The sequence below is a fragment of the Gallinula chloropus genome (assembly GCF_964237585.1).
Source record: "Gallinula chloropus genome assembly, chromosome: 28".
In the NCBI taxonomy this organism is placed as follows: domain Eukaryota; kingdom Metazoa; phylum Chordata; class Aves; order Gruiformes; family Rallidae; genus Gallinula; species Gallinula chloropus.
In genome coordinates this window covers 6,757,655-6,782,781 of record NC_140113.1, presented here as the reverse complement: position 1 = coordinate 6,782,781, position 25,127 = coordinate 6,757,655, and the positions used below count along the sequence as shown (strand labels likewise).

The 25,127-nt window shown below is 64.8% G+C and overlaps 2 protein-coding genes across 2 annotated transcripts; both read right to left on the bottom strand.

Annotated features, from left to right (window-relative positions):
• Positions 1–13,241: 13,241 nt before the first annotated feature.
• C2CD4C (C2 calcium dependent domain containing 4C) lies at positions 13,242–14,501 on the bottom strand (the record flags this gene model as incomplete). Its single annotated transcript, XM_084276294.1, has 1 exon — positions 13,242–14,501. The coding sequence occupies one exon, from the start codon at positions 14,499–14,501 to the stop codon at positions 13,242–13,244; it is 1,260 nt and encodes a 419-aa protein (XP_084132420.1).
• Positions 14,502–19,005: 4,504 nt separating this feature from the next.
• Positions 19,006–23,457, bottom strand: SHC2 (SHC adaptor protein 2; the record flags this gene model as incomplete). Its single annotated transcript, XM_084276434.1, is given in 13 exon segments — positions 19,006–19,134; positions 19,217–19,518; positions 19,926–20,090; positions 20,178–20,244; positions 20,346–20,520; positions 20,636–20,762; positions 20,936–20,987; positions 21,196–21,249; positions 21,377–21,496; positions 21,684–21,744; positions 22,125–22,195; positions 22,880–23,403; positions 23,406–23,457. Coding segments are annotated over 13 exon segments (1,899 nt in total).
• Between the last annotated feature and the right edge of the window lie 1,670 nt (positions 23,458–25,127).

The window sequence follows — 25,127 nt, the reverse complement described above, 5'->3', positions numbered from 1 at the left end:
CCACCACGACTGCCTGGATTTTGGTTGTGCCTGGAGTGCTGCTGTGCCTCTATCCTTGCAGCCCTCTGGGTGTCCCTGAGGAGGTGCAGCCCCCCTGGGCAGTGCAGGGCACCGGGACCTTAATGTGTCACCCAACTCGGAGGGATCCTAGAGCCAGCACCGCCTTGACAGGGGACTTGCTGCCCTCACTGCCAACAGCCCCCATGCCCTGGGCACAGCTGGAGCTGGGAGAGCAGAGGGAGGAGGAAGGAGACCCCCTGTCCTGAATTTTTCTGCTGCTCCCAGCATCCAGGCCCTGCCAGCCAGCTGCTGCCAGGACAGCTCTGGACCCCTGAGACCTCCCAGACCCCCAGCATGGTGCTGCAGGCTGTCTCCTCACCAGGCTGCTCGAGCCCCCCCTGCTCTTCCAGCAGCAGGTTTTGCCTCCAGGGAGAGCATGAGGAGGAGAAAAGCAGATTAGAGCTATCGCTGCATCTCCACGCTGAGCCACAGAGCTAAATGTCAGAGCACGGCTGACACAGCACGGGAGGGGGGAGGCGAGGAGCCCCTGAGCACCCCTCACCGGGGTGGGCATCTCTTGGGGTGTGTCAGCAGGGCTGGTGGCCAGGCACCCACCCTCCCTTGGGAATGGGGAGGGGGACACAGCCAGCTTTGGGGGTCTCGCTGCCTCGCCCGGCTGGCACAATCCCAGCCACATCCCCAGAAACTTTCCTCCTCCGGTTCCCATGGAAACCAGAATTTTCTTCTCCCCAAAGTTGAGCCGGCTGCGGGGCTGGCAGCAGGCAGGGATGGGCAGCTGGGGACGCCTGTGCTCACCTGCCCCAGTCAAACCCCTGATGCTGGAGAACCCCAGGATCACCCATGTAGTGGGAGCTGCTGGTTCGTCTGGTGCGGTGCCGGTGGTGCTGGTGGCACAGGGGGGTCTGTGCCAGAGGAGTGAGACCCCAGCTGCAGAGCTGGGGGTCGGGGCAGACCCCCCAGCACTGCAGGAGTGCTGCCTGTTGTGGCAGCTTTCTCCTCTGGGCTGGTGGGGATGTCCTGATGAATGGAGAGGGACAGAGGAGCAGGAACATCTCCTGCTGAGCACACCCAGTCATCCTCCACAGCTCCACCAGAGAAAATGAGACATTCTGCTGAGAAAAGCTCTGAGCAGAGCACCCAGAGAGCCCTCACCCCTGCCCCAGCCATCGGTGTCGCCTGAGCCGCTGTGGGTGATGCCAGGCAGGGACAGCCAGCTTCCCATAGCTCCATTTGGGAAGGACACTTGGGGATCCACCTGAAACCCGTCCATCAGCAATCAAGAGGGTTTCAGCTCTCTCCCAGCCTCTCTCTGCAGGATGACAGGCTTGATATGCCTGCTCTGAGGAAGGGAAAAGCTTTCCCCATCCAGCAGCCTCAGGCAGCAGAGCCCAGGGTACCTCTCCCCACAGCAAAGGGTCTCAGCCAGGATAAGCTGAGGGCTGCCCCAACCATCCCATAGGCTGATGGGAACGGGTGACTGGGCACCAGGCACTGGTCCTGGGGGCTGCTGATGTCCTCCAGGCTGATCTCCAGGAGCTTTTCCATGGGATAAATGTGGAGGAGGCAGGTTCAGACAACAATGACTAAAACTAAGCTTCACCAAAATTAACTGGGAACAGGGGAATGTTCCAGGCGCTGCCGGTTTGTGGTGGGTAAAAATAAACCCACAGGTTCAACACAGCCCTTTCCTCCTGGGGACTCACGTGTGGGAATGGAGAGCTTACTCCTGTCCAAAGCCTAAACTCAGACTCCATCCCTGGGGTGTGTGGGACCAGTCCGGGCATCCTGCACCACCCATGTGTCCCAGCATCCCATCCCTGCTGCATCCACCCAGGAACTGTGCATGGGGATGCCTGTGCTTGCCTCCCAACCCCCCTGGGGAGGGGGGATGGACATGCAGGAGCTGCCCAGACATTCCAGGGAGCCAGGCAGTGGCTGGGACCATGCTGGCAGCACCGGCACAGGGAGGCAGCTGGCATCCTTCCCCCCCACACCCCGGGGAGGTGTGAGATCTCACACTTCGCTTCGCCCCCGCCTGCTGCCCTCCGCCTCCGGCTGTGAAAGCGCCTGGGCTGCTGCTGGGAGAGATGGGGGGGACACCTCACACCCAGCGCCCACCCGGGGCTGTCCCAGGGGGTGGGGACGCTCCACTCACCCCTCACACTCCTGTATCCCTGCGGGGTCTGGCACACAGCAAAGACCCCAACCCACTGTCCCACAGCCTAGCTCTGCCCATCAGGCAGCATTCCCAGGACCAGGCTGGGGTCCCCAGGGCTTGGGTACCAGAGGCACCAGGGGTTGGTGGACACCAGCTGGGCCCCCCCCCCCGTTCACAGAGCCCTTCTCCAGGGCCAGCTCCATCCCCCTGGCCGCCACTCATCCAGGTTTTTAATTAGTGCTGCTCTGTATATTCGGGTAGCAGGAGCCCAGAATGGAAACGTACAGGTGTCCCCTTGATCCGGTTTCCATGGTTGCTGCATCGAGGTGGGGGCAGCAGCTTATTTTTTTATTTAATTATTATTTATTTAATAATTTTATTACAGTGGCTTCAATCCATTGGCAAAGGAGGGGAAAGGGGGGAGAATGTGGAGGGGGGGAGGGGTAAAAAGATGCTGGATGAGACGGCCACGTCCCTGCAGCTGGGCTCATTCGCTGTCATTCTTTGTATCTTATGAAGCAAGCGCTGGTTTCCAAGCTGCACAGAGTCAAAGGGCTCTGTAAGGAGACCACAGCCCTTGCTGGCACAGGGGGATCAGCCTGGGCAGCTGTGAGGAGACACATGAATGCCCGTGGGCTGCTCCATCAGCAGCTCCTGCAGTGGAAGGAGAGGAGCAGGATGGCACCGAGCAGAGCGGGGGTCTGGGATGGTGCTGAGTTGTGCCAGCGTGCCCACATCCCTGCCCCTGTCCCCATGCCACCCTGGCATCCCTCACTGGGACAGTGGAGCTGTGAAGGGACGCTGTCCACCTCCAAGCAGAGGCCATTGGGACACAGGGCTTGGTCCCCCAAGCGCTGGGTCCTGCGGTGCAGACTGAGGCCCAGGGTGTCCAGGGTTGGGGGGGGAAGTCCCACATCCTCATCCAGCTCACATTTGGGGACCCCCAGTGCCACACTCGCTCCGACCCTGCCATCCCCTGCTGCGGTGGCACTTGGTCAGGCTGGTGGCTCCCCCAGGGTGCCAACACCAGAACCTCTCCTCTCCATTTCCTCCAGTCAGACCAGCACAGGGTGTAGACAGGGCCCATCTATCACCTTTAGGTGCTTTAACCCCCGCCCAGCAGGCAAAATCCTCTCCCTTTACCACGGGGAGGGCAGCTTTTGTGCAAGGGGGAGTTAAAAATAACATGGGAACACCACAGGCCCACGAAAAAACCCCAAATCTTCTCTCTCCTGGCACAGCTCGGCCTGCCAAGTGCCTGGAAGAAACCCCCTCTCCTCCCCGCGCTGGCAACGGCCTGCGCTGTGGCAGGCAAACACACACGCCGAGCCACGGACCTATTAGTCACCAGTAAATGTTCTTTTCTCTCCTGATTTGTTTCCCTTAAGCTTGATGTTTTCCTCTCCTGCTGCCCCGGCCTCGTTAGGATGCAATTAAAACCGGGAATCAAAGCCGCATGGTGCAATTAGAGCCGCGCGTGGGATGCGGGATGCCAGGGGGAAGTGGGCAGACGCTGCTGGGCTCTGCTCACGCACCCAGACCCCTTGTGTGTGTCCATCTGTCTGTCCCCACCCACCCCCAGCCTGGGATGGCCCTCGGGTGAGACACACTGGGAGTGATGCAGGCTCAAGGCATTAGGGCCGGCCAAGCCTGGCCAAGCTCCACTGTGAAAGTGACTCTGTTGCTCACAGTGTGGCCAGGTCTGGGACCCAGAGATGCGCTGAGGTGTATCTACTCCAGAAGCCAGACGCCTTTTCCCAGCTGTGAGGTTCATTAAACACAGGGAGCAGCTCTGCAGGGATCAGACACGGCTCTGCTCAGCGCTTTTACACAGAGATAGAACCTTCCTGTGAGGAGGAAGCGGCCTGAAGTGGCCGTCCCTGTATGGGACCCTCCAGCCTGGCGCCCGGGAACTCGCCGACAGTCACTCGCTGCAGTATCCCCTGGGATTTTCCTTTGGGACAGTCCCGAGGACATGTCTCCTGCCTGCAGATCGTGGAGTGTCATGCTAGATCCTGCTCCCAGGACTCAGGGGACAGCCCTCACCCTCAGCACCCTGCTCCCAGGACTCAGGGGACAGCCCTCAGCACGCTGCTCCCAGCCAGGCGACGCAGCTCCAGGTGCCTCATCCAGTTCTGGCACGGGCTGACGCCGGCCAAGGCTGCGGCACAAAGGCTCGGCCAGCGGCACCGCCTGGGGAACGGGGCATTGTTGGTGCCCCACGATGCGTGACAGCAGCTGAGGCGCCAGATCCTGCCCCAGAGGGGCCACACTACCAACATCCCAAACTCCTCTGCAGGACAGGACCCACCAGCACTGAGCCACCCGCAGCTGGCAGTGCCCCAGACAAGCTCCAGCGCCATGTGGGAAGCTGGGATTCCTCACAGACAAAGCCAAATGGCAGAGACCCACAGCACCCATCTGCCACATGGGTGCCAGAAGCTCCAGTGCCTCCAGCACATCCTCAGTCTCCCCGGTCAGCAGGGCAGGCCAGTGCAGGGGCAGCGCCGGCTTTGGAAACACGTAGTAGCAAGTGAGCGTGGCAGCAGAAGTAGCAAAGCCTCTGGTAGGTGTTGGAGTTTATTCCTGGCGCTGAGTGGCAGCAGCGACAGACGGCTGGGGGTGGCGAAGAGAGAGATTTTTTTGGGAGGTGCCCGTGCAACACCACCCCACGGACACTACAGCTGCAGCGAGGGTGGGGACCCTGACACCCCCTGCTGTGTGCCATCCTGGGGTGGGGGGACGGGGCTGGGGAGGGGGGGGCATGTGTGGTGATGCTCTGCCAGCGCCAGCAAAATGCAAGTGTATGTTATAGCAGGTCTGGGCTCCCGGGAATAAAAGGGACAGGGATCTCCTGGAGACAGTCCAGAGGAGGGACAGGGATGATGAAGGGCCTGGAGCATCTCCCCTGTGAGGAAAGGCTGAGTGAGCTGGGGCTGTTCAGCCTGGAGAGAAGCAGCCTGAGAGGGGATCTGATCAATGGGTATCAATAGCTGAAGGGTGGGACACAGGGGACATGGGCAGCCTCTGCTCAGTGTCTGTGGGGACAGGACAAGGGGCGATGGGCTCAAGTTGGAGCACAGGGAGTTCCCCCCAATGTGGGGAAGAACTTCTTCTCAGTGAGGGTGAGGGAGCCCTGGGACAGGCTGCCCAGGGGGTGTGGAGTCTCCTTCTCTGGAGAGATTCCAGCCCTGTCTGGACACCGCCCTGTGTGCCCTGTCCCAGGGACCCTGCTTGGGCAGGGGGTGGGACCCCATGGGCTCTGGGGGGCCCTTCCCACCCCTATGGTTCTGTGAGTCTGTGATTCTGTGAGCCCCCTCCTTGTGCTCCTGGGATGTTGGGGTGCCATGGGGCTGAGGCATGTCATGCTTCACCACACTGTGTGATACCCAAGGATGGATAACAGCAGCTCAGCAGTGCTGGATGCAGGCCTGGGGCGGGGGCTGGGGTTTGCCACCACAGGCAGTGGCACTCCTGCCCCTGGCTCTGCACAACCTGGAGCTGCAGCACCCTGAGGCTCGTGGCAAATCAGCGCAGGGGCCAGAGCTGCTCCCATCACCCGACGCCTCTGCCGGGAGATGCTGTGGGCAGGGGGCCAGGAGGTGGGAGGCAAACAGATTGTCCGCAAAAAAGCGCGTCAGTCCCTGAGCAGCAGCTTGGAGCGGGATCTCCTGCGGGTTTATACTCACTGGGGGGGTCTGGGGGATGGGGCATCCCCCGCACAGCCCCTCCTGGGGGCTGGTAAAGTGGGTGCTCATACCAGGCAGGATGTGTGGCTTGCTGCCTGGACCAGGACAAGGAGCAGGAGTTGCCTTCTCCTCTGTCAAGGAGACAGTGATGCTTTGGGGATGCTTTGAGGTGCAGCCGGGCCCCTGGCACCTCCCTCAGCTCCAGTATCTGAGTCTCTGTCTGCTCAGCACCAGAGCTGGGCTGCGATGCTGGGAGCGATGGTGAGAGGAGTCAGGAAGCCCAGAGCTGAGGCTGAGGCTTCATCTCCAGCTCCTGCCTTAAGGGCACTGCCAGCATCATCTTCAGGCTCCCCAGTCGCACTGCTGGGGAGGGGGGCAGGATTAATGAGTCCCTTCTCCAGCAGAGGCTGGCCAGCTACTGGCAGAGCTCCCAACATCCGCTGGTACCTGGTACTTTGACCCCCCCCACCCTGAGCATCCCACCCTACCCAGGGTGGGTAAGTGATGGCCCCAGCAAAGCACCCAGCCCAGCCTGTGTCCCCTGGCATGGGTGAGATGATAAACACTTGCAGTTCACCTGCTGCCGCTGCTAATTGCAGCGTTCTCGCTTCACACTGATGTGCTTGATAAGATTAGTGATTACAGAAACCTCATACAGCAATTGGGCTGAATTGGGAGCTGTGAGAGGGAAATTGGGCTGAGCTGCAAATAGGAATTAATTATACCCTGGCAGCAGTGAGATTTGAGGTTCCCAATGTGTGTTTCTATGATTTGCCCAGTGTAACCTCCGGCTTTGCTGTGGGCACAGGGGCTGCTGAGAGCTTCACCTGCAGTGAGGATGAGCTTTGTGCTGTGCTGGTGGGCACAGAGGATGCCAACCAGCGCTGGAACCCCCCAGCACTGCCCAGCACAGATGAGCAAGGCCAGTGGCATCTTCCTGGCGAGCTGCTGCCGGCGCTGCCTTGCCCTCCCTGCGCTTGGCAGCGGGCAGTGTCTGCATTGCCATGGCAATGCCAGGCGAGCTCCCTGCAGCGTCCAGCACAGCCCCTGGGCTGTGGACTCCATCACCACGGCAGACACAGCCCCACTCTCAGCTTGCACCCCGCTCTCACTGTGCCCCACCAAGCCCAACAGCCCCCTGGGGAAGGCAGGGGGGAAGCACAATGGGGACAGCCATGGGGTTAACACTACCCTGGGGAGAGCGATGGAGGGAGATGGGGATGCAGCCCCTTGTACAGGGCCTCAGGTCAGGCGGGGAAACGGAGGGATAGCACCCCCAGCCTTTCCCATCCCCACCAGCTGGGTGTCCTCTGCCACGGCTGGACCCACAACCATCCTGGGCTCAGCCAGAGCCCTGCCCTGCACAGCAGTGAGTACAGGTGCCACCCCGCAGCCCTGTTGCTGGGTTCTGGTCTGCAGGGCCGTGGAAGCGCTTTGCTTTAACGAAGCCTCCTGCTTTGTGCCATCTCTTCCCTCCCACCTGGGCCTGTTTGGTGCTTCGGGCATTTCGCAAACATTTCACAGCACTTCCAATGCCAGCAGGCAGCTAGGGAAGAGCAGGTCACTGGGGACAGAGAGGAGAGGTGCAGAGAGCCCCCACACCCTGCAAAGCAGCCCCCTCCCCTCCTTTTAGGGCCACAGCCCTGAAGCTGAGCCCGTGGATGCTCCCAAGGGTTTGCTTGAATTTCGGCTCTGCCAGAGGAGATGGGGAGGGGGAGTCAGAGGCGTCACTTCCCGACTGCTCCATGCTTTTCCCTGGCTGCACAGGCAGGATCTGGCCCCAGGCCCTGGCTGGGTTGCCAGGCTCAGAAGAGGAGAGTGCAAAGCTCAAAAGGGAAAGCGAGGTGCAGGCAGAGTGTGCCCTGGGACTGGCACCACAGCAGCAATACCTGCCCCAGGGACACCCCAGCAGCTGCTGCTTCCACCCCACTGCTTTGAGTGAGCTGCCGAGCGCCGCGGGGCCGACAAGGAGGTCGAGGTTATCCTTGCTCCCAGCAGACCCCAGGACCCTCCCCAACCCCAGGGGCTGCTGCATCCCCTTGGAAGAGCACAGGCTGGTGTGGCAGCCCCGCATCCCAAGGAGCATGGGGAGCGGGGGACCGCTCTCCTCTGGCTTTCTCTCTCTCCTGATGTGGCTACAAGGGATTGTGGGATTCAATTAAGTTCTGTTTTCCTCCCGGTAACAGTGGGAGTCTCTCCGCTCCGCTTTAGCGCAGACACGCTGCCAGGGAAGACAAATGCTGGCAATAAAGCGCAGGGGCTGCGTGCTGGGGGAGGCCGATGCTCGCGTGCAGCCGGAGCAGCCCGGGGCACGCTCGCCTCTTCCCTGCTGCATGCTCACATGCCCACCCCTCACCCACCCCACGGCTCTGCTCGCCTGCCCCACACATGGAGCATCCTGAGTGCCCCAGAGCTGCTGGCTGGCCCCAGAGCAGGACCCCCGCCACCCCCAGAGCTGCTGTGGCTCCTGGCTGGCCCCAGAGCAAGACCACCACCACCACCACCACGCAGCCCCTGTGCCTTCAGCCCATGTCCACCCTCAAAGGTGGGGGGCTCACAAGGGATGCTGCTGCCAAACCTGGGGTGCGCCTGCACTTCTCAGAGCCCAGCAGCCTTCTGTGGGCAGCGATGGCTGGGGGGGGGTCTCACCGCGGTCCTTGTGGCCCCCCCCGCCCCAGCCCGGAGGATTCCCTGGGTGCTGTCGCCCGTTTACCGGCCAAGTGCATCGCGTCGCACTCGAGGCAGCCGGTTGTGCCCAGCACCGTGGCGGGAGCTGGCCCCGCACCCCGGGCACAGGGTCTGGCTCATCCCCGCTCCCCCCCTTCCCCTCCCCAATCTTCCCCCCCGCCCCGAGCGCCCTGTCGCGCACCCCGGGAAACGCTCCGGTGCGCCGTACCTAACCCCCCCCCGGCACCGAGCAGCCCCCGGTACGGAGAGAGAGAACCCGGAGCGACATCCCCCCCACCCCCCGCCCCGCCCCCGCCGCTGGACCGGGCGGCCGAGGGTTGCCAGGCAACGAGAAGATGCTTTTTCCTGACCGAAACGGTAAATCGGCAGCCGGGTCGGGGGGGGGAGGAGGTGGGGCGGACACGGCCCGGCAGGGCTTGGAGCTGCCCGTCGGGGGGTAAGGGGGGGGGGAGCACTCGGGGCTCCTCCAACCCCCACTGCCCCTGAAACTGGAGAGCCACCGCTGTCCCACCCCGGGCCCTGCTGAGGACCCGGAGCATCAGATGGGGACAGCACCTGGGACCCCTCCATCTGGCTGGGAAGTCGGGGGGGGGGGGGGGGGGTAAGGACAGCCCAGCCTGCCTCCCCCCAAGAAACCCTCCCTGAGGAGTCCCAGCCCCCTACCCCTATGAGCTGGAGCCCCCAGTTTGCCCTGTCCCCCCTGGGCCAGCGCATCTCTCCCGCAGCCAGAGGAGCTCCAGGCAGTTTTCTCAGGAGCTGAGCCCTTGCTCTGTGGGAACAGGCACTATTTTTAGTCCAGGTCTGGTGGTGCCTGGGTGGATCTCGCTCTGCAGAGAAGGGCAACAGAGGCAGCACCCACCACCAACTCCTGCACATCCAGCCACCTCCCCTCCCTGCCTCAGTTTCCCACACAGGTCCTAGCTATCCCCCAGCACAACCGTCTGCATCAGTCCAGGGGCCCTGGAAAACCCCAACCAGCTGAAAGATTCCAGGGCTTGAGCATCCCCCAGCATCCCCAGCCATGGGCAGAGCTGCCCTTGCTCTCAGCCGCTCACCCAGCAGCCTCCATGGGCTGGGCATCCACATGCCTGAGGTGTTGCATTCTGGAGGGGGATGTCTCCCACCCCCTGGTCCCCAACAGCATGTCCCAGCCGTCAGCCTGGCCGCAGCCCTCCCAGGTCCAGCACAGACCAGCGCTTCCTTCCCACAGCTACTCGATTACAAATTCAGAGTTAAACCTTCCCCCACAAGACACCCCGTTTCCTCCCCTCTGGATGCTTCCAGCACTTTCAACACTCCATACTTTCCAGGGATTTCTCACGTATTCAGGCTGACCCCATCCACTCTGGTTCTAACTTAATCAGCTTCATTTTTATCACTAACTGCTGTAGCTTTACACCTCTCCAAAGAGCACCGCTTACGTTCCCTGGCCCCCCTGGCACGCTGCTTTCCCTTCCCCCGTGGGGGCAGGAGGAGAGGGAGGATCTGTTGAGTGCCAAATTATTAGGGTGGTGGGAATTATGGAAAATGGCATTTAGGTAACAGCCCAACCTCCCTCTTTTCTTTGGTGGCATTCGGCTAAGAGGGGGTTTGAAAATGGAAGGTGAGGAATAAACAGGGCAGTGTGCTGAGTGCTGGTAGCTGGGGGAGTGGTCCTGGGGGGTCCCAGCCCAGGAGCTGCTCTGAGAGCTGATGCTCCAACATGCACATGGCTCAGGGATGGAACCTGCACCCCGGCAGCACCACAGAGGGGGCAGAAGCCACTAGGTTTGTTTCCAGACTGAACTGCTGCCCAAGCCCATCACTGTTTGGGAGCTGGCCGGAGGTGCTGGGCTTTTGAGGGGTAAAAGGCTGGGGGGATTGCAGAGCAGCGGGGGGGGGGCTTCCACCCCCACGCTGCCATGGGGTCAGGGATCAGATATGCCCCAAGAACCCCTTGAGGGTCTCCTGGAGCCCAGAGCCCCCCGCAAGGGCAGCACTGGGGGTGATGGGTGTCAATCAGCAGGACCAGGGAAGAGCTCCCAGAGCACCCTGAGCCCGGCCAGGCTGTCACCACACAGAAGAGCTGCCACTGCCCTGAGCAATCCCAGGGTCCCAACTCTGCTCCCTACTCCTCCACAGTGCTGGGAGCCATGGTGTTGGATGGGGGGATGCTGGAGCAGGGGGGATGCTGGAGCACGGGGGGATGAACGCAAAGGGAACACCTCAGGGAAAGCAGGAGCCGGGACACCGCCTGGATCTGCTTTAGAAATGACTTTATTGCACTAAAAAGGGAACTCATCCGTAAACAAACACTCATTCTGGTATGAAGATATTGTTTTCACTCCAAAAATGCATCATTAAATCCAGCCACAGAAATATCAAAGCAGGAACAGTAGAAAAGAGCTACAGGGGAGGGAGGAAGGTCCCAGGCAGGCCCCAGCCCCACGCTGGAGCAGCACGCCCCAGGGCTCAGCAGACAGCCCATGCCACCACCCCAGTGAGGCAGCCCTGGGACAGGCCTGGTGGGACAGCACAAGCCCCCAGGCCCTCAGATGTCCCCTCCCCAGGGCCAGCCCCAAGCCAAGGAGCAGCCCAGCACCCTGCCCTCGGTATCGCCCTTCCCCAAACCCAAAGGCACACAGCTCTGCTGTGGGGCAGCCTTACTCAGAGCCCTCTGAGAGGGCACCAAAATCCTTTACCCAGCTCCTGTTTCGCCTCCCTCAAAGCCTGACAGGTTCCACCACACCCACTCCTGGTCCCACCAGCCCGTTGCAGGCACAGCATCCCAGGGACTGCAGCACCCTTACAAAGGGTGCCAGGGCTGCTGGGCAGCAAGCAGGGTCGCCTTCCCACCCCAGCTCTGCTGAGAGGTGGGACACTCAACCTTCAGCCCAGGGACACAGTCCATCTCCCCATCCCACCTTCCCAAGAACCCCCCCAGGGTGAGCCTAGACCCTCAGGGGCTGCAACTACCCCCCTTGTTGGCTGCTGGGGGATGAGCGATGTGAAGTCCCCTGCAAGGGAGGGACATGTCTGCTCCTTAAGGTTGTTTTCAGCCACAAGCTCAGAAAAAACACTGCCACAATCACCCCAAAATCCCCCCCCCAACCCCCCCCACACCCCTCCCCGACATGCAAACACGGCGCTATCAGGACCCATGCCTGGCATACCTGCAACGTATTTACAGACAGAAGTGAGACACGCTGGGAAAGATCAGCCTCAGGATATAAATAGCCAACACTGAGATCTGCCATCTGCTGCGAAGGACAGGGAAGGAACATCGACTGCCACCGACAGGTTAACACAGACAGACGGACACGTGTGTGCGTGTGTGTGTCCACGCGTGCAGCCACCGGCGGGGACACTGGGAGCACTGGGAACGGTGCTCCCCAGCCACAGGAACATGCAGGGCTGATGCGATGGGTAACACCACACCAAACAACAACCACCCATGAAATGCCCCAGCTGGCATCTCTTTACCCCACCCCACCACCCCATCCCACTCCTGGTACCTCCAGTTGGTCGACCAGGATGGCGGGGAGGGATGGGAAGGGAGTGGGGGGCTGCCCATTGCCCCCCCCTCCTCACCCCCAAAAGGGAAGCTGCACAGCCAATTCAGTCCCTTCAGGGGCTGCATCTTGCTGGGCACAGGGGCTTGGCTTCACAGGACATGTCCCCCCCACAACACACCACCAACATGCGGGTACAGCCACTCCAGAGTCCCCATGGGTGAGGGTGGGCAGAGGAGCCTCAGCCGCAGCCCCCTTGTTGCCCAGTGATGCCTGGGACTCCCCTCCCCTCCAGTGCCAGCCAGACCACCAGCTTTCAGGGAGTGCTACTCCTTTCACCTCGGCTTATCTCAGCAAGCACATCTGCTGGGACACTGCTGGGACCACCCGAATGTACCGGACCAGGGATGCCAGGTTCTCCCCAGCAGTGCCAGGTGATGGGCAGAGCAGCCTCCTGCGCTTGGGCAAACCCAAACCCCTGAAGCTCCAGGAGTGGGGGTCAGCAGCAGTGGGGACAGCAGGGGGTGGGCAGGGAGGACATCCCAGGAGGCTGTGGGTGTTGGATCAAGCTGACACGCACATCTGTGTGGCCCTGCAGTGCTGGAAGAGGTCAGATGAGGCTTGAAAAGCACAAACCTGACTCATCCCCCCGGGGTCACCTCCCTTGGCCCACCCTGGGGTCACTGCTGCAGTATTTTCTCTGCATTTACCAACACCAGCAACTCGCCTGTGACATTACAGCTGGGATGGATGCTGTCACCTGAGCTCTGGAGCCAGGCTCTGTGAGGCAGCAGTAGGTATGCTACAGAGATCTACCCACCTCCAGCCTCCGTGCAGGGTAGCTGGAGACGGTGGAAACCAGAGAGGGAAGAGCCGGACGGGTGACATCATTCCTTCCCGGTGCAGACGGGCTGGCGGCTCCCCGCTTCCCGCCAGGCTCCAGGAGATGCAGTCCCGGGAAGGAGCTGGCGGGAAGCCGAGGGGAGAGGCTGTGGCTGCCGACCCCCTCCAGGTCAGAGCCTCACGGCAGTGCTGCCCCCCAGGACCCCCACGCTGCACCATGGCCCCCCTCCCCTCCTCCGAGGGGCCCTTCCAAACCCTCCTCCAGCGGGGCCAGGGCACAGGGTCGCCCCCTCCCCCCCCTCGCCCCCCGCCCCAGCCCCATGGGCACCCTCTGGAGCTGGCGGCAATCGCCTACAGACAGGACAGGAGGGCGGTGAGCGGCAGCTCCTTCTCCCCCAGCAGCGTGTCCCGCTTAAGGCTGCTGCCTTTGTTGACCACCTTGAGCTTCAGGGACATCTTCCTGGCGTGGCCGGGCCCCAGCCCGTCAAAGAAGAAGTCCTCGTTGAAGATGGGGTTGCGGCTGTTCTTGACGATGGTGCTGCGCTGCTTCTGCAGCTTCCCGGGGTTGAGGCACAGTGAGACGCAGCAGTTGATGCTGCGCAGGTCGACGAGGGCATCGTAGAGGTCCTCAGCGGACACCAGCCGCACGCGCAGGCGGGCGTTGGAGGGGTCGTATTCAGCAGCCAGGCGAAGGCTCCCGCCCCGGCTGAGCCTCAGGCTGTGCTCCCGGTCACGGCCCGGAGGCAGGTCCAGGGGTAACAGGGCTGCTGGAGGCTGCCCCGCAGCCGGAGCGCTCCGGGAACGGCGCTGGGCGCTGGGGCTGGTGTCGGCTGAGCTGTCATCGGTGGAGAGAGAGCTGTTGCGGGCTACCGAGTGCTTGAGCTTGATGACCTTGGACTGGCTCTCCTGGCTGAAGATCTTCAGCAGGGAGACGGAGCGGGAAAGCAGCGGGGAACCGAAGGGTGAGGACTCTGCTGAGGAGCACGTGTCGCTCTCGCCACCGCTGAAGTACCGGCCAGGGTGCATGAGGGCTGCACCCAGGTCAGAGGGCGCCCGGGGTCCGCTCTCACCGTTGAGTTTGGCTCTACGCTGGGCACTGGGTGAGGTGGCTGGAGAGGGGCAGAGGCTGCTGTGCTCGCTGTGGAAGAGGGACTCTTTGCGGCGTGTGTGGGGGCTCTCCACCAGCGTGGCGAAGCCGTAGGAGGTCTGTGCCTTGGGGACGTAGGGCAGTGACATGGCTGTCTGTGCCTGTGGGTCAGCGTTGGTGCTGAAGCCCCCCTCGGCCGTCCAGTCTTCGGCGCTCTCAATCTGGATGATGTGTCTCCCCGCAGCCCGTGATCGGGACCGGCTGGAAGGCCGGGGGCTGCGGGGGGGCTTGCGCCCAGCCAGGTCTTGCTCCGAAGCCGAGGGTCCCATGGTGGGTGCTGCTGGGGTCTCCGAGCCCTCAGCCTCGGCGGGTGCTGCGCTCAGCTTGGGAGGGATGAAGAAGTCGGGGATCTTGTCGGGGGTGAGGACGTTGCTGTAGCGGGACCCCCGTGGGGACTCCTCTGTCCCTGCGCCCCGGGACCCGCCGTTCTCTGCCACGCCACGCAGCCGCTCCAGTAGCCACATGTTGCCGAGCTGGAAGAGACCCGAGGGACAGAGCCGTCACCGGGGGCCAAACACCGGCACGGGCAGACCGGAGCCGTCAGTCGCGGGGTGAGCAACCGGTGGCATCGAGAGACGGGGACCCACCAGCCTGGGGAGGGGACCGGACGGGGACAAGGCTGGGAGGGAACCGGCCACGCTGAGGGGCACGGGGACCCGTCAGCCCGTAGGTGGGTGGGGTGGGAGGGTTGGGGGGAGAGGGAGAACGGGAAGGGAAGGAACCGACCGCGGCGCCGGGACGCACCAGCCCGGGGACAAGGGGACAGAAAAGAACCGGCCGCGCCGAGGGACGCGGAGCCCCGGGGGATGCGGCGGTGCCGGTACCACCGGCCCCGAGAGATGGGTCGGGACGGGACGGGGCGGCCGCGGCGTACCGAGAGCCGCTCCCCGACGCGAACTCGACTCCTCCCGGACCCACCCACCCACCGACCGACCGACCGACCGACCGACCGACCGACCGACCGACAAGTTGCCGAGAGCCGCCGCACCTGGAGCGGAGCCGCCGCCGCCGCCGCCGCAGCAGCCCGGGCGCGGCGGGCGCGGACGCGCTTTTATACGGCGGCGGCTCCGGCTCCGGCTCCGCTCCTTCCTTCGCGCCGCCGCCGTAATCCTCCGAGCGCGGCGCCCCCGCATTTCGCCGCGCAGCGCCCGGCACCGGCACCGGCACCGGGACCGGCACCGGGACCGAGCCGCCCCGCGGTGCTGATGCTCGGGAGGTGAGGATGAGGGAACCCGGCTGCGGGACACCCGGCTCCGGGGCACCCAGCCGCGTCTCCATGGGAGCGCCGGGGCTGAGCTGGGCTGGGACCGGGGAACCCTGAGCCGGGATGAGGATGGGAGAGGGATGGCTGCAGCCCCCCCCCCTCCGCCCCCCTTCCGAGCGCGATGCGGCCAAGGCGGAAGAGGGACGGAGCCGGTGTCCCCCCCGGCCGGGGCGCAGCCAGCTCTCCGCTCCGAGCTCTTGAGCTCGTCAAAGCGCCGAACAAAGCCAGCGGCACTCCAAGGCAGCGGCTCCGAGCTCAAGGACTCGCCGAGTGCGTTAAGTGGTTTAATATCATGTCTGGAGGAGCTGGGGGGGGAGGGAGGGAGGCAGTGGCACAAGGCACACAAGGCACCAGCACCTGGCAGGACAGTGCTGGTGCAGGATGCGACCCAGGTGGTGCTGGGGCGGAGCATCAGGAGGATGCCCGGAGCATCACTGCAGGCCTCGGCGCAGGAGGGGGGCTGGAGACTCTCCCAATTGGGTGATGGCCCCAGCCCGCATGGGGCAGGGATGCGCTGAGCAAGACAGCGGCACGGATGGGGACCAGTGGCTCTTCCTCCCCAGCTGCCATCCCTGGGGATGCCATCAGGCTGCAGGAAAGGAACATCCCACAGCAGTGCTGGGCTGGGAGTAACTACAGGGAAGGAGCCTGACGTGGTGAGGTCCTTCAGCAGGGGCTGCTGCAGCCGGGTGGGAGGTCTTGTCTTCCTCCACATCGTGACTCAGAGCCGATAGAGACGGACAGATGGCCGTGCCGAGCCGGACTGAGGACCAGCAGGCCAGTTCCACCAGAGCCTGGGAAAGGTGGCAGTTGAAAAAGGCCCCCAGGGCCTGGGGGAACAACCCTCCTCCCTCTGGAAGCAGGTCACTCTTCCCTCTCCCAACACCCCCAGGTTCACTGGGAGCACAGCGAGCTGGTGCTCCCTGGCAGGATGACACTTCCTTTGCACGATGCTCTGCCCGGTGTGGAGCAGCAGCTCAGGATGACTGCAGACCCTCTGCAGCAGCAGCTTCCCCTCGCTGGACCTGGGAACAGCTGCTGGGACCCTCCAAATGGGGCATGTGGGGAGCAGGAACTGGTCAGGATGGATCTGCACAGGGATATCTTACAGGCACTGGTGGGGAAGGGGGGCAGTGATGTCCTGACTGGACCCAGAGCTCTGAGCCCTGGGTCCCATGGGATGGAAGAGCACAGATGGAGCCTGGGAGGGGAGGACAGGGCTCACAGGAAGGGGAGGCTGGTGAACAAAAGGCTGGTGTTTGCCTTTCCTCCACCCTGCACACTGTGGGTAAACAAGGAGCAGGAACGGTTGAGTTCCCTTCAGATAACAAAGGGCGATGGAGCTGGGCCAGCCAGGCCCACGTGGCTTGGGGCAGTTGTCTGGGGCACAGAGGGGAGCCGGGCGCTTGGAGCTGCCTGTTGCATGCACTGAGTTTGCCTGGGCTCAGCTCCAGGCCAGGATCCCAGAGGAGCTGCAGTGGCTGGGCAGAGAGGTCCCCAACGTGCCAGTTCCAGGTGAAGAGGTGGCAGGAGAGATCCCACACTTGCAGTGGGAGCTGTGAAGGACACTTGCATCCCTGACACCCTGGGGACATGGGCTGTGTGGGGACATCCCTTGGTGGCAGCGCAGAGAGGGGCTGTGGCCCAAAGATGTGGGCTCATCCTTGGGTGGCACACAGCATCCTGGGGCTCTGGCTGCCTTCTCCTGCCTCAGCTGTCGAGGGGACGGTGCGATTGTCTCCGCAGCCACATCACTACGTGGCAAAAAATAGCAGCTGAGGTGGAAGCGCCGCAGCCCCGTAGGTATTCATCCCTCAATGGAAAATTACACCTTCATTACTGGGCTTTATTTAGGGGCTTATTTTATCCAGTGACTCAGCCAGCACTGCAGCCCCATCCTGGGAGGGGCTGAGGGTGCTGGGTGACCCCGCTTCCCATGGCAGTGGCACTGGGGGAGCACCGGGCGCACAGAGCAGAGCCCAAGGGGGGGCCAGCGCTACCCAACTGGGACAGGGTGAGCCAAGGGGATGCAGCTGAGCCCATGGATCTGGTTGGTGCTGGGAGGCTGCTGCCCACCCACGGTATGAGCCCGGTGTGTTCACAGCCACACTGTGGGGCCAGAAGCCCCCCCAGGGCACCACCAGGGCGACATCTTCTCACCTCTGCTGAGTCCAGCCAGGACGTTTTTCAATCTGCCAGGCACACTGTGCACCAGAGCCACAGCCAGGCCCAGCGTGGGCTCCTGCTGCACCCAGTGCTGGGTTCGTTAATGGGTGACGAGCAGCAGCTCAGCTCTGGGGTGCTCAGCACCGGGCGGCTGCATCCTGCCCCTGGGCAGGGGTGGGAGGTGAGACAGCAGCAGCAGGAGGAGCAGGGTGGGGGGATGCTGGGTGCAGGGAAGTGATGCTGGGTGCAGGGTGAGGGTATGCTGGGTGCAGGGAGGAGATGCTGTGCAGGAACATCACCCCAGCACCAAGCCCTGAGTACTCCAGCCCCCTCCAGAGCTGGGGGCCGGGGGGGACATGACACCCCACGTGCAGAAGGGGGATAAGGTGGCCTGGGGGGCAGAGACAAGTGTGACCAGCTGGGGTTGGTGGTGATGGAGACGCTGTCCCAGCACCCTCTGCACCTCTGGCTCCATCCAGCAGCCCGGTCCCAGCACCTTTCCTGGTGGGTGGCACGAACAACCAGGGCACCTTGCTCGTTTCCAGGTTTAATTACAAATATATTCCAAACCACAGACTCCCACCCAGAGCCAGACACGCTGGAGAAGGGGATGTGTGTGCCATAAAAACCTGCCACAGCCCCGAGCCGGCCGGGGAGGGGGTGGTCCCTGGGGGCCATGGGACCCCTCTCCTCCCAGCAGCTTCCAGTAGTGCACTCCTGAGGCAGCAGCTTTGTCCTGGCCCCCGGCCCAGGGAGGGCTGCAGGGTCTCAGGGCCCCTGGGACCCCCGTGGCCGCTGCTCCTAGGGAGAATACAGCTGGGAATGTGGGAGTGATGGGGACATCCAGCAGCATCAGGCGTTTGTGCCCAGCCCTGTGGGCAGAGCCAAGCTGGGGGCTAAAGCCCCCCACTGAGGCGAGCCCCCAGCAGCTGGGGGAGTGAGGTGGGGGGGGAGTTGGGTGCTGAGCAGCAGCGCTGGGTGAGAGGCACAGTCCTGTGGGTGAGGGGCCAGTCCCCTGGGTGCCCTTCATGTATCTACACACAGGTGGATGCACCACTCAGCCTGCACCCGCCAAACCTGCTCACCTCATCCCACCAGGGACCCCCAGGGGGGGAAGCTGATGGACCCCCGACCCCATCTGCTCTGTCACTGCCCAGAGACTGATTCCATGGCCTGGGAAGGTGCTGGCCCAGTGCCCCATCCCTCTTGGTGAGATCACCCACCAGCTGCCACCCCGACGGCGTTTCACCTCCATGCAGGGAACCAACATCTTCACGTCAGCCGGGCAAGGGGGCCCCATGCAGACGATGGAGCAAGGATGGGGTGGGGGTCCTTCAGGGCCAGGGACAGTGAAGGTCTCCTGGAAAGGGGGATGGGGAGCCCAGCCCTGGGGTGTGCAGGGGGTGGGGGCTTTGCTTCCCCCCTCCCCTCCCCCCAAAGCCAGGCACAACTGGAGAAGAAGGGGAGCACGGAGGGGCCCTGGCTTTGCCAGTGTGGTGCCAGGGATGCAGGTCGGGGGGGTCACATCCCCCCCATCATCACTGCTTCCTCCGGACGACCTGGCGGAGGTGCAGCTCACTCTCTGCTGCCATGATGGGCTGCTCGTTCTGCCGGTGGTGGCTGATGAGGTGGCTGATGCTCTCGAACAGCACGTCCTTGGTCCTCACCTGAGGGGCCGGGAGGCACAGCGGTCCTGAGCCCTGACATCACCCCTTGCATCCTTCCCACCCACCCTCACCTGGCCCTTACCACGCCCTCAGGATCCACCAGCAGCAGGTGCTTGGGCTGCCCGCTGTGCATGCCAGTCAGCACGTACTGCCCGGGGTTGGTGAGGCTGTCCCGCACCAGGAAGTCCCCGTCCATCTGCAGGAGCCTCTCAGCATCCCGCCGGCTCATCTTCCCGTGGTACCACGGCTCCCGCCTGAGCTGCTCCTCTGTCGGGGCGACGGGGGCTTTCCGTGTGGGGGGGCTCGGCCACTGGTCCTCGATGGGGGGGCTGGTGCTGCCCCCTGCAATGCACTCGTGGAGCTTCAGGGCATCCTCAAACGGCCCTGTGGGAGCCGGGGGTGCAGGGGTGTCATCCCCCTGCCTGCGACACGGAGCGGGGCTGGGGCATGGTGGGGATGGGGATAAGCTGAGTAGGGGCGGTAGGACCAACAACCTCTGGGATGGAACCTGCTGGGCACCCAGGCGAGGAGGGGACGGTGCCTCCTGCATGGGCACAGGTCTCCCTTCACAGGGCCCAGCAGGGTGAGGGGGCACCTTGTCCGCCCCAAGCACAGCCCTGCTGTCCCCAGCCAGCGTGGGCAAGGATGGGAGCACAGGCTGTGTGTGTCCCCCAGCGCTCTGCACAGCACTGCTCTGGGCTCAGCCAGGGTGCAGCCAGCCAGTCCACCGGCACGGCTCGCCCCCCCCCAGCAGCACACTGTGTACCAGCTGCCCCAGCCCCCTGGCTTACTCATATCAAAGAGGTCCTTTTTTGGGCTCTCCTCTGGCACCCCACGAGCTGCCACCTCAGGCTCCCAGGCGTCCAGGCTCTGTGTGTTGACGTACATGTGCTCCTCGTAGTCCCGCGGGCCCAGCGGGTGGCTGTCGGCCTGCACGTACCCGTCGCAGGGCTGGCCTGCGAGGACCAGGCGTCACGGGTGGCACGGGGACACGGGGCCCCCTGCCCACAGTCCCCAGGGTGCCTCCCCGCAGCGGTACCCACCCTGGCTCTCCGGGTCCCAGGGTGGCCCCAGTTGGCTGTTCTGGTCTCTCCTGGCTGCAAACCCGCCCTGGGGAGAGGAGATGGGTGTTGGGGAAGGGGGGGAGTGGGGGGGGACATGACACAATGCAGCTGCCTGGGGCCCCCATGGCTGCTGCCCTGTGGACTCACCTGGCTGGGGGGGCCGGAGCTGGGGGGCTGAGTGTGGATGTGGCCGGTGCCATGCCGGAGGCGGGAGTCAATCAGCCCCCCCGGGGGCGGCTCCTTCCCCGGGATGCTGTTGTAGTAATCGTGCTCAGCCGACTCCTCGTCCTCCCCCCAGGCTGACGACTCCACCCCCAGCACCCTGCAGCAGGGACGAGGAAACTGGGGACACCCTGCCCGGCTTGGACCCCTCCCTGTGCTCAGGGACATGTCGGGACAGGGGGTGAGGGCTGTGGCAGAGCCCACCATGCCTCTACCTGTCTGGGGGTGCCACCACCTTGGGGGGGCTGTGCAGGTACTGCTTGAAACGCAGCTCGAAGGCCTGTCCCACCGTGCTGATGACGCTCTGTGCCAGCCCCTCGCAGCACTCCAGGATGTGGCAGGCTGCGGACAGACGGACGGATGTCTTGAGCGCTGCCCCCACATACCCATCACCCATCCGGGACCACCCTTAGCCACCCCTCGTGCCCCCAACGAGAGATCCCCTCCTCCAGCCTTCATCCCCCAGCGCATCCCTCCTCTTCTGCAGAGCTCCAGGGTGTGGGGGCCAGTGTCACCTCTCTGGTTGATGGGGTCCTTGGCGACATAGGCGACGTAATCTGTGGTGTCCTGGGGGACATGGAGTGGGGGGAACTCAGGGCACACGTCCTGCTGCCATACAGGGAGCAGGGCTGGGAGCACTGGGGCGAGGGGCCGGGCTCAGCCCCAGCCCCACGTCCTGCCCTGGGACCCACTTTGGCTCAGCTGTAGGACGGGCAGCCCCCACCACCCCCAAGGGACTGCAGGCGGGGGAGGGCTGGGGTGTGCGTGTCCTCACCGTGTCCCCACCAGAGGCGAAGGAGATGGACTGCATGTGGTGGTTGGCGATGATCTGCAGGGGGGGCACGTCCCCGGGGTGGGGGGGAGTTACTGCGGGGGGCCACCAGCCCTTTGGTTGGCAGCAGGAGGGCAGAGGGTGGGCAGGTGTTGGGGCTGTGACCCCCGGGGCTGGCTCTCACCTGGCGTGTGGTGGGGATCATGAGGTTCAGCCCGTCAACAGAGATGTTGACAGCAATGCTCATGCCAGCGAAGCGGAGGTTGCTCTTGCCCAGGATAGAGAAGAGGGCTTTGTTGGGAGCCTGACGGGGCAAGAGGAGCGTGGGAGCGACGCAGGCCCCCCAGAACCAGGTTTCCTGGGGTGAAGGAGGCACAGAAGGGTGCCCCCAGAGACCCCAAGCTCTGCCCCGCGAGCTGGGCGGGCACCCCCGGCACCCCGTGCCACAGCGCCAGCTCACCCAGGAAGGGATGCGTGGGGTGGACACTCACCTTCTTCTTCCAGATGCCCTTCACGCCCGGCACCGCCTCGTACAGTCTGTTGATGGCTTCCCTGTAAGCCATGGCCTGGGGCTGGGTCACTGCTGCAGACCCCCTGCCCCTTCCCAGCTGTCTCCCCCCCCACTCCTGTGGCTCCACAGGGTCTGGGGGTGTCAGCCCCCGCAGCCTCCCCGCAGCACTGCCCCACGTCACCAGCCTGCGGTGTGTCATCCCGGCTGGGGCCACCTCCCTTCTCCTCTTTCCACTCATCGATCGGCAGCAGTGCCCTTCGTCATGGTCCCCGTATGCAGGGTGGATCCCATGGGACAGGACTCTCTCCCCCACCCCATGTGCCCCCCCTTTCCGCAGGGCCCTGGGGGTGGGGTGGTGGGAGAGCACCCAAGGCCGTGGGGGATCCCAGGGATGCTGGGGTGCGGGAGAGCGGGGTTGTACCTGGTGACCTGTGTTCGGGTGTTGAAGTCAAGGGACCTCATGGAGCGCAGCACCTCGATGCACCCCATGTACTGCGGGGACACACAGACGGTCAGAGCAGCCTCCTCCCGCCACCTCTGACAGCCCAGGGCAGGCGATGAAGAGGAGGGGAGGGAGAAGGGCCCCTTGACGCCAGCCCCAGGACTCTCACCCCAACACATGGCACCCTTTCACCCTCCACCCCAGAATGCCCCATCGCACGCCCAGGCCCCATGCTGAGACCCCACAAATTCATCTGTGTGCCATGGCTCATGCCACCTGTGTCAGCACTGGCTGCTGCTGGGTCCCGAGGCTGGGTCCCCAGCCCTGAGAGCTCCCCAGCTCACCCGGGCAAGTTTGGGGTGCCATGCCATCCCCCCCATTGGTGTACCGCACAATGTGGGGAGCGAAACGGGGGTCCGGGCTGCCCGGGACAGGGCAGAGGGGCCGTGGGCTTGGCATGCTGGGGGTGACTGCCCGGGACACCCTGAGGGTCGGGTCCCCACCTCATCCCCACGGACACAGCCCCGCTCGATGCTGCGAGCTCTCCCAGTGCCCGTCCCGCGACGGGTCCCACGGGACCCCAGGGATGCAATGGCAGCCTTCGGCGGGGGGAGAGAGGGGGGGCGGGGGGAACACACCCGAGCCGGGGGTCCTGCCCGCAGCCGTCGGCAGGGACGGACACGCGTGGGACCGGGGGATCCGCGCCCTCCAGCTCCGGCTCCGGCGGGACTTACCCGGACGATGTAGGAGACGCCGGGCCCCAGCACCCTCTCGTCGGGGTGCAGCCAGCCCTGCGCCGGCTTGCGGATGAAGCTGCCCTTGCGGCTCCACTCCTCCGCCCCCGGCCGCGCCGCCTCCGCCCTCGCCGCCCGCCCCGCCGACCCCCGCGGCCGCCCGCCGGCCGGTACCGAGCAGGGCGCGGTGCAGAGCGGCTCGCAGGCTCCCAGCACGGCGGCCAAAGCCGAGGGGGCTCCCGCGGCCGCGGAGCCGCCCGTCCGGGTCGGTGCGGAGAGCTCCCGGCCGGTACCGGCGGGGCCTCGGCCGAGGAAACCGGCGGGGCCGGGGAACTTCCACTGCGGCATCCGCGGCAGCAGCGCGCAGAAGGTGGTGCCGGGCTCGGGCTCTTCGCCCGCCGCGGGGCAGGGCCCGGGGGCCGGCGACGGCATCGGGGCGGTCAGCGGCTCGTCGCGGAAGCGGTCATACTTGGGCTCCGGGAGCATGCCCGGGGCCGCGCTCCGCTCCGCCGCTCCGCGCTGCCGGCTCCCTCCCTTCCCCCGCCCGCTCCCCCGGGGCCGCGCCGCGCTGATGTCATGGTGCGAGCGCTCCGCCGCCCGCCCCGGCCCCCGGCCGCCAGCGCAGCCCCCGCCTCCCCCCTCCCCCCCCCCCCGCCTCCCCCCGGACCCGCGTCCGCCCCAGCATCTCCAGCCGCCAGCGCATCCCCCGCCCCAGCATCTCCCGGCCCCTCCCCAGCATCTTCGGGCCGCCCCTCTACCCCCGCAGCATCCCCCGGCTGCCCTGGACCCCCCCGGGCTGCGCAGTCCCCGTTGTCCCGTCCCCACCCCCACGAGTGGCCGGCGGGGAGGCGGCTGCGGGAGCAGGGGAAGAGGCGGGCGCGGTGCCGGCGTGCGGGGGCAGCGGGGGCCGGGCTCCCGGCAAAGCCCCGGGTGCCTGTGCTGGCTGAGAGCCCTCCGGACACGGCTCTGCGGCCCCCGCGCCCGGCGGATGGAGTCACCGGGGCCCGTGTGCCCGGGATGGAGTCACCGGCTCAGTCCTGTGCCCGCTCTGGACTCACACCAGCCCCCCCGGGTTGCCGGCCTTGCCGCAGGGGTGATGGGCTGGGGGGGAGCCGGGGGGCGGCGGCTGCCTTCCCGCGGGAGCCATAAGGCCAGTGCACCGGCCGTTGGCCACTCACGTTCCGCCATCAGCTGGAGTGGCTGGAAGGGGCCCAGCAGCCCCTGGCTGCTGCCCTTGCCCACCGTGGGGCTGTGGTCCGCTCTTCGCCCAGGGGAGCCCAGGGATGTGGAGGCTTTGCCCGGCCCCGCTGCCCCGTGCCTGCCCAGCCCAGCGCTCGCCTTCACTCTGATCTCATCTGCCTCCAAAGCCAGGCCTGGCTCCCACTTGTTTATGTGTCTGGAGGGCTCGGGCACTAAAAAGCACAATCATTTTCTTGCTTCTCTGCCAGTATCTGCAGCGAGCAGGGAAAGAAAAACACCCCCAAAAATGTAACAGGGCCTTTCTGACCTCAGTCCAGTAACTCAGCCTTCCTCCAGCCCTGGGGCTGCTGCTTTTTGCCAGCAGTTCAGAAGCCTCAGACCTCCTTGCCGGTCCTGGCACCAGCCCACGGCATCGGGCTTGGTGCTGGGCTGGGTGGGTCTCCCCTCGCCGGTGTGAAATGGGCGCTGGGCTGGTGCTGGTAGAGCTGGGGACTCTGCTGGGGTCTCCCACCAGTGCCAGCGGCAGCAGGAGCCCGAGCTCCAGCAGAGGGTGCGAGGCCTGTCCCGGCAAGGTGCTGGGGCAGTGCTCCGGCACGACTCATGCCAGCTGCCCTGGCAGAGCTGGGGGCCAAGCCTGGTGCCACTGCGGCATTCCAGGTTCACCCTCTGCCCTGGTGCTTCCAGGCCTCGGCTGTGCACGCTGACCCCCCCAAACCAGCCTGGCTCTGGGCTGGCTGGGCACAGAGGGGTGAGTGGCTGTGGGATGAGGGCACCTGCTGCTGAAACCCACCCCCTGGCCTAGAGCGGGGCCCGGAGCAGCTCTGCTGCACCAGTGCCCTGGGGCCCCTCACCTCTCCCCGCCCCGGCTCTGCACCCTCTCCATCACCACAGCCACCACCACGGGCCCCGGGCAGCGCGGACGTGTTTGGCCTCAGCCGCTCAACCGGGCGGCAGCGGCCCCGCTCCCCTGCCCGCAGGGAGGGAGGGAGGGAGGCGATCGGGAGCTCGTCCCCCCTTCCCACACCGGCCGGCACAAGCAGAACCGGAG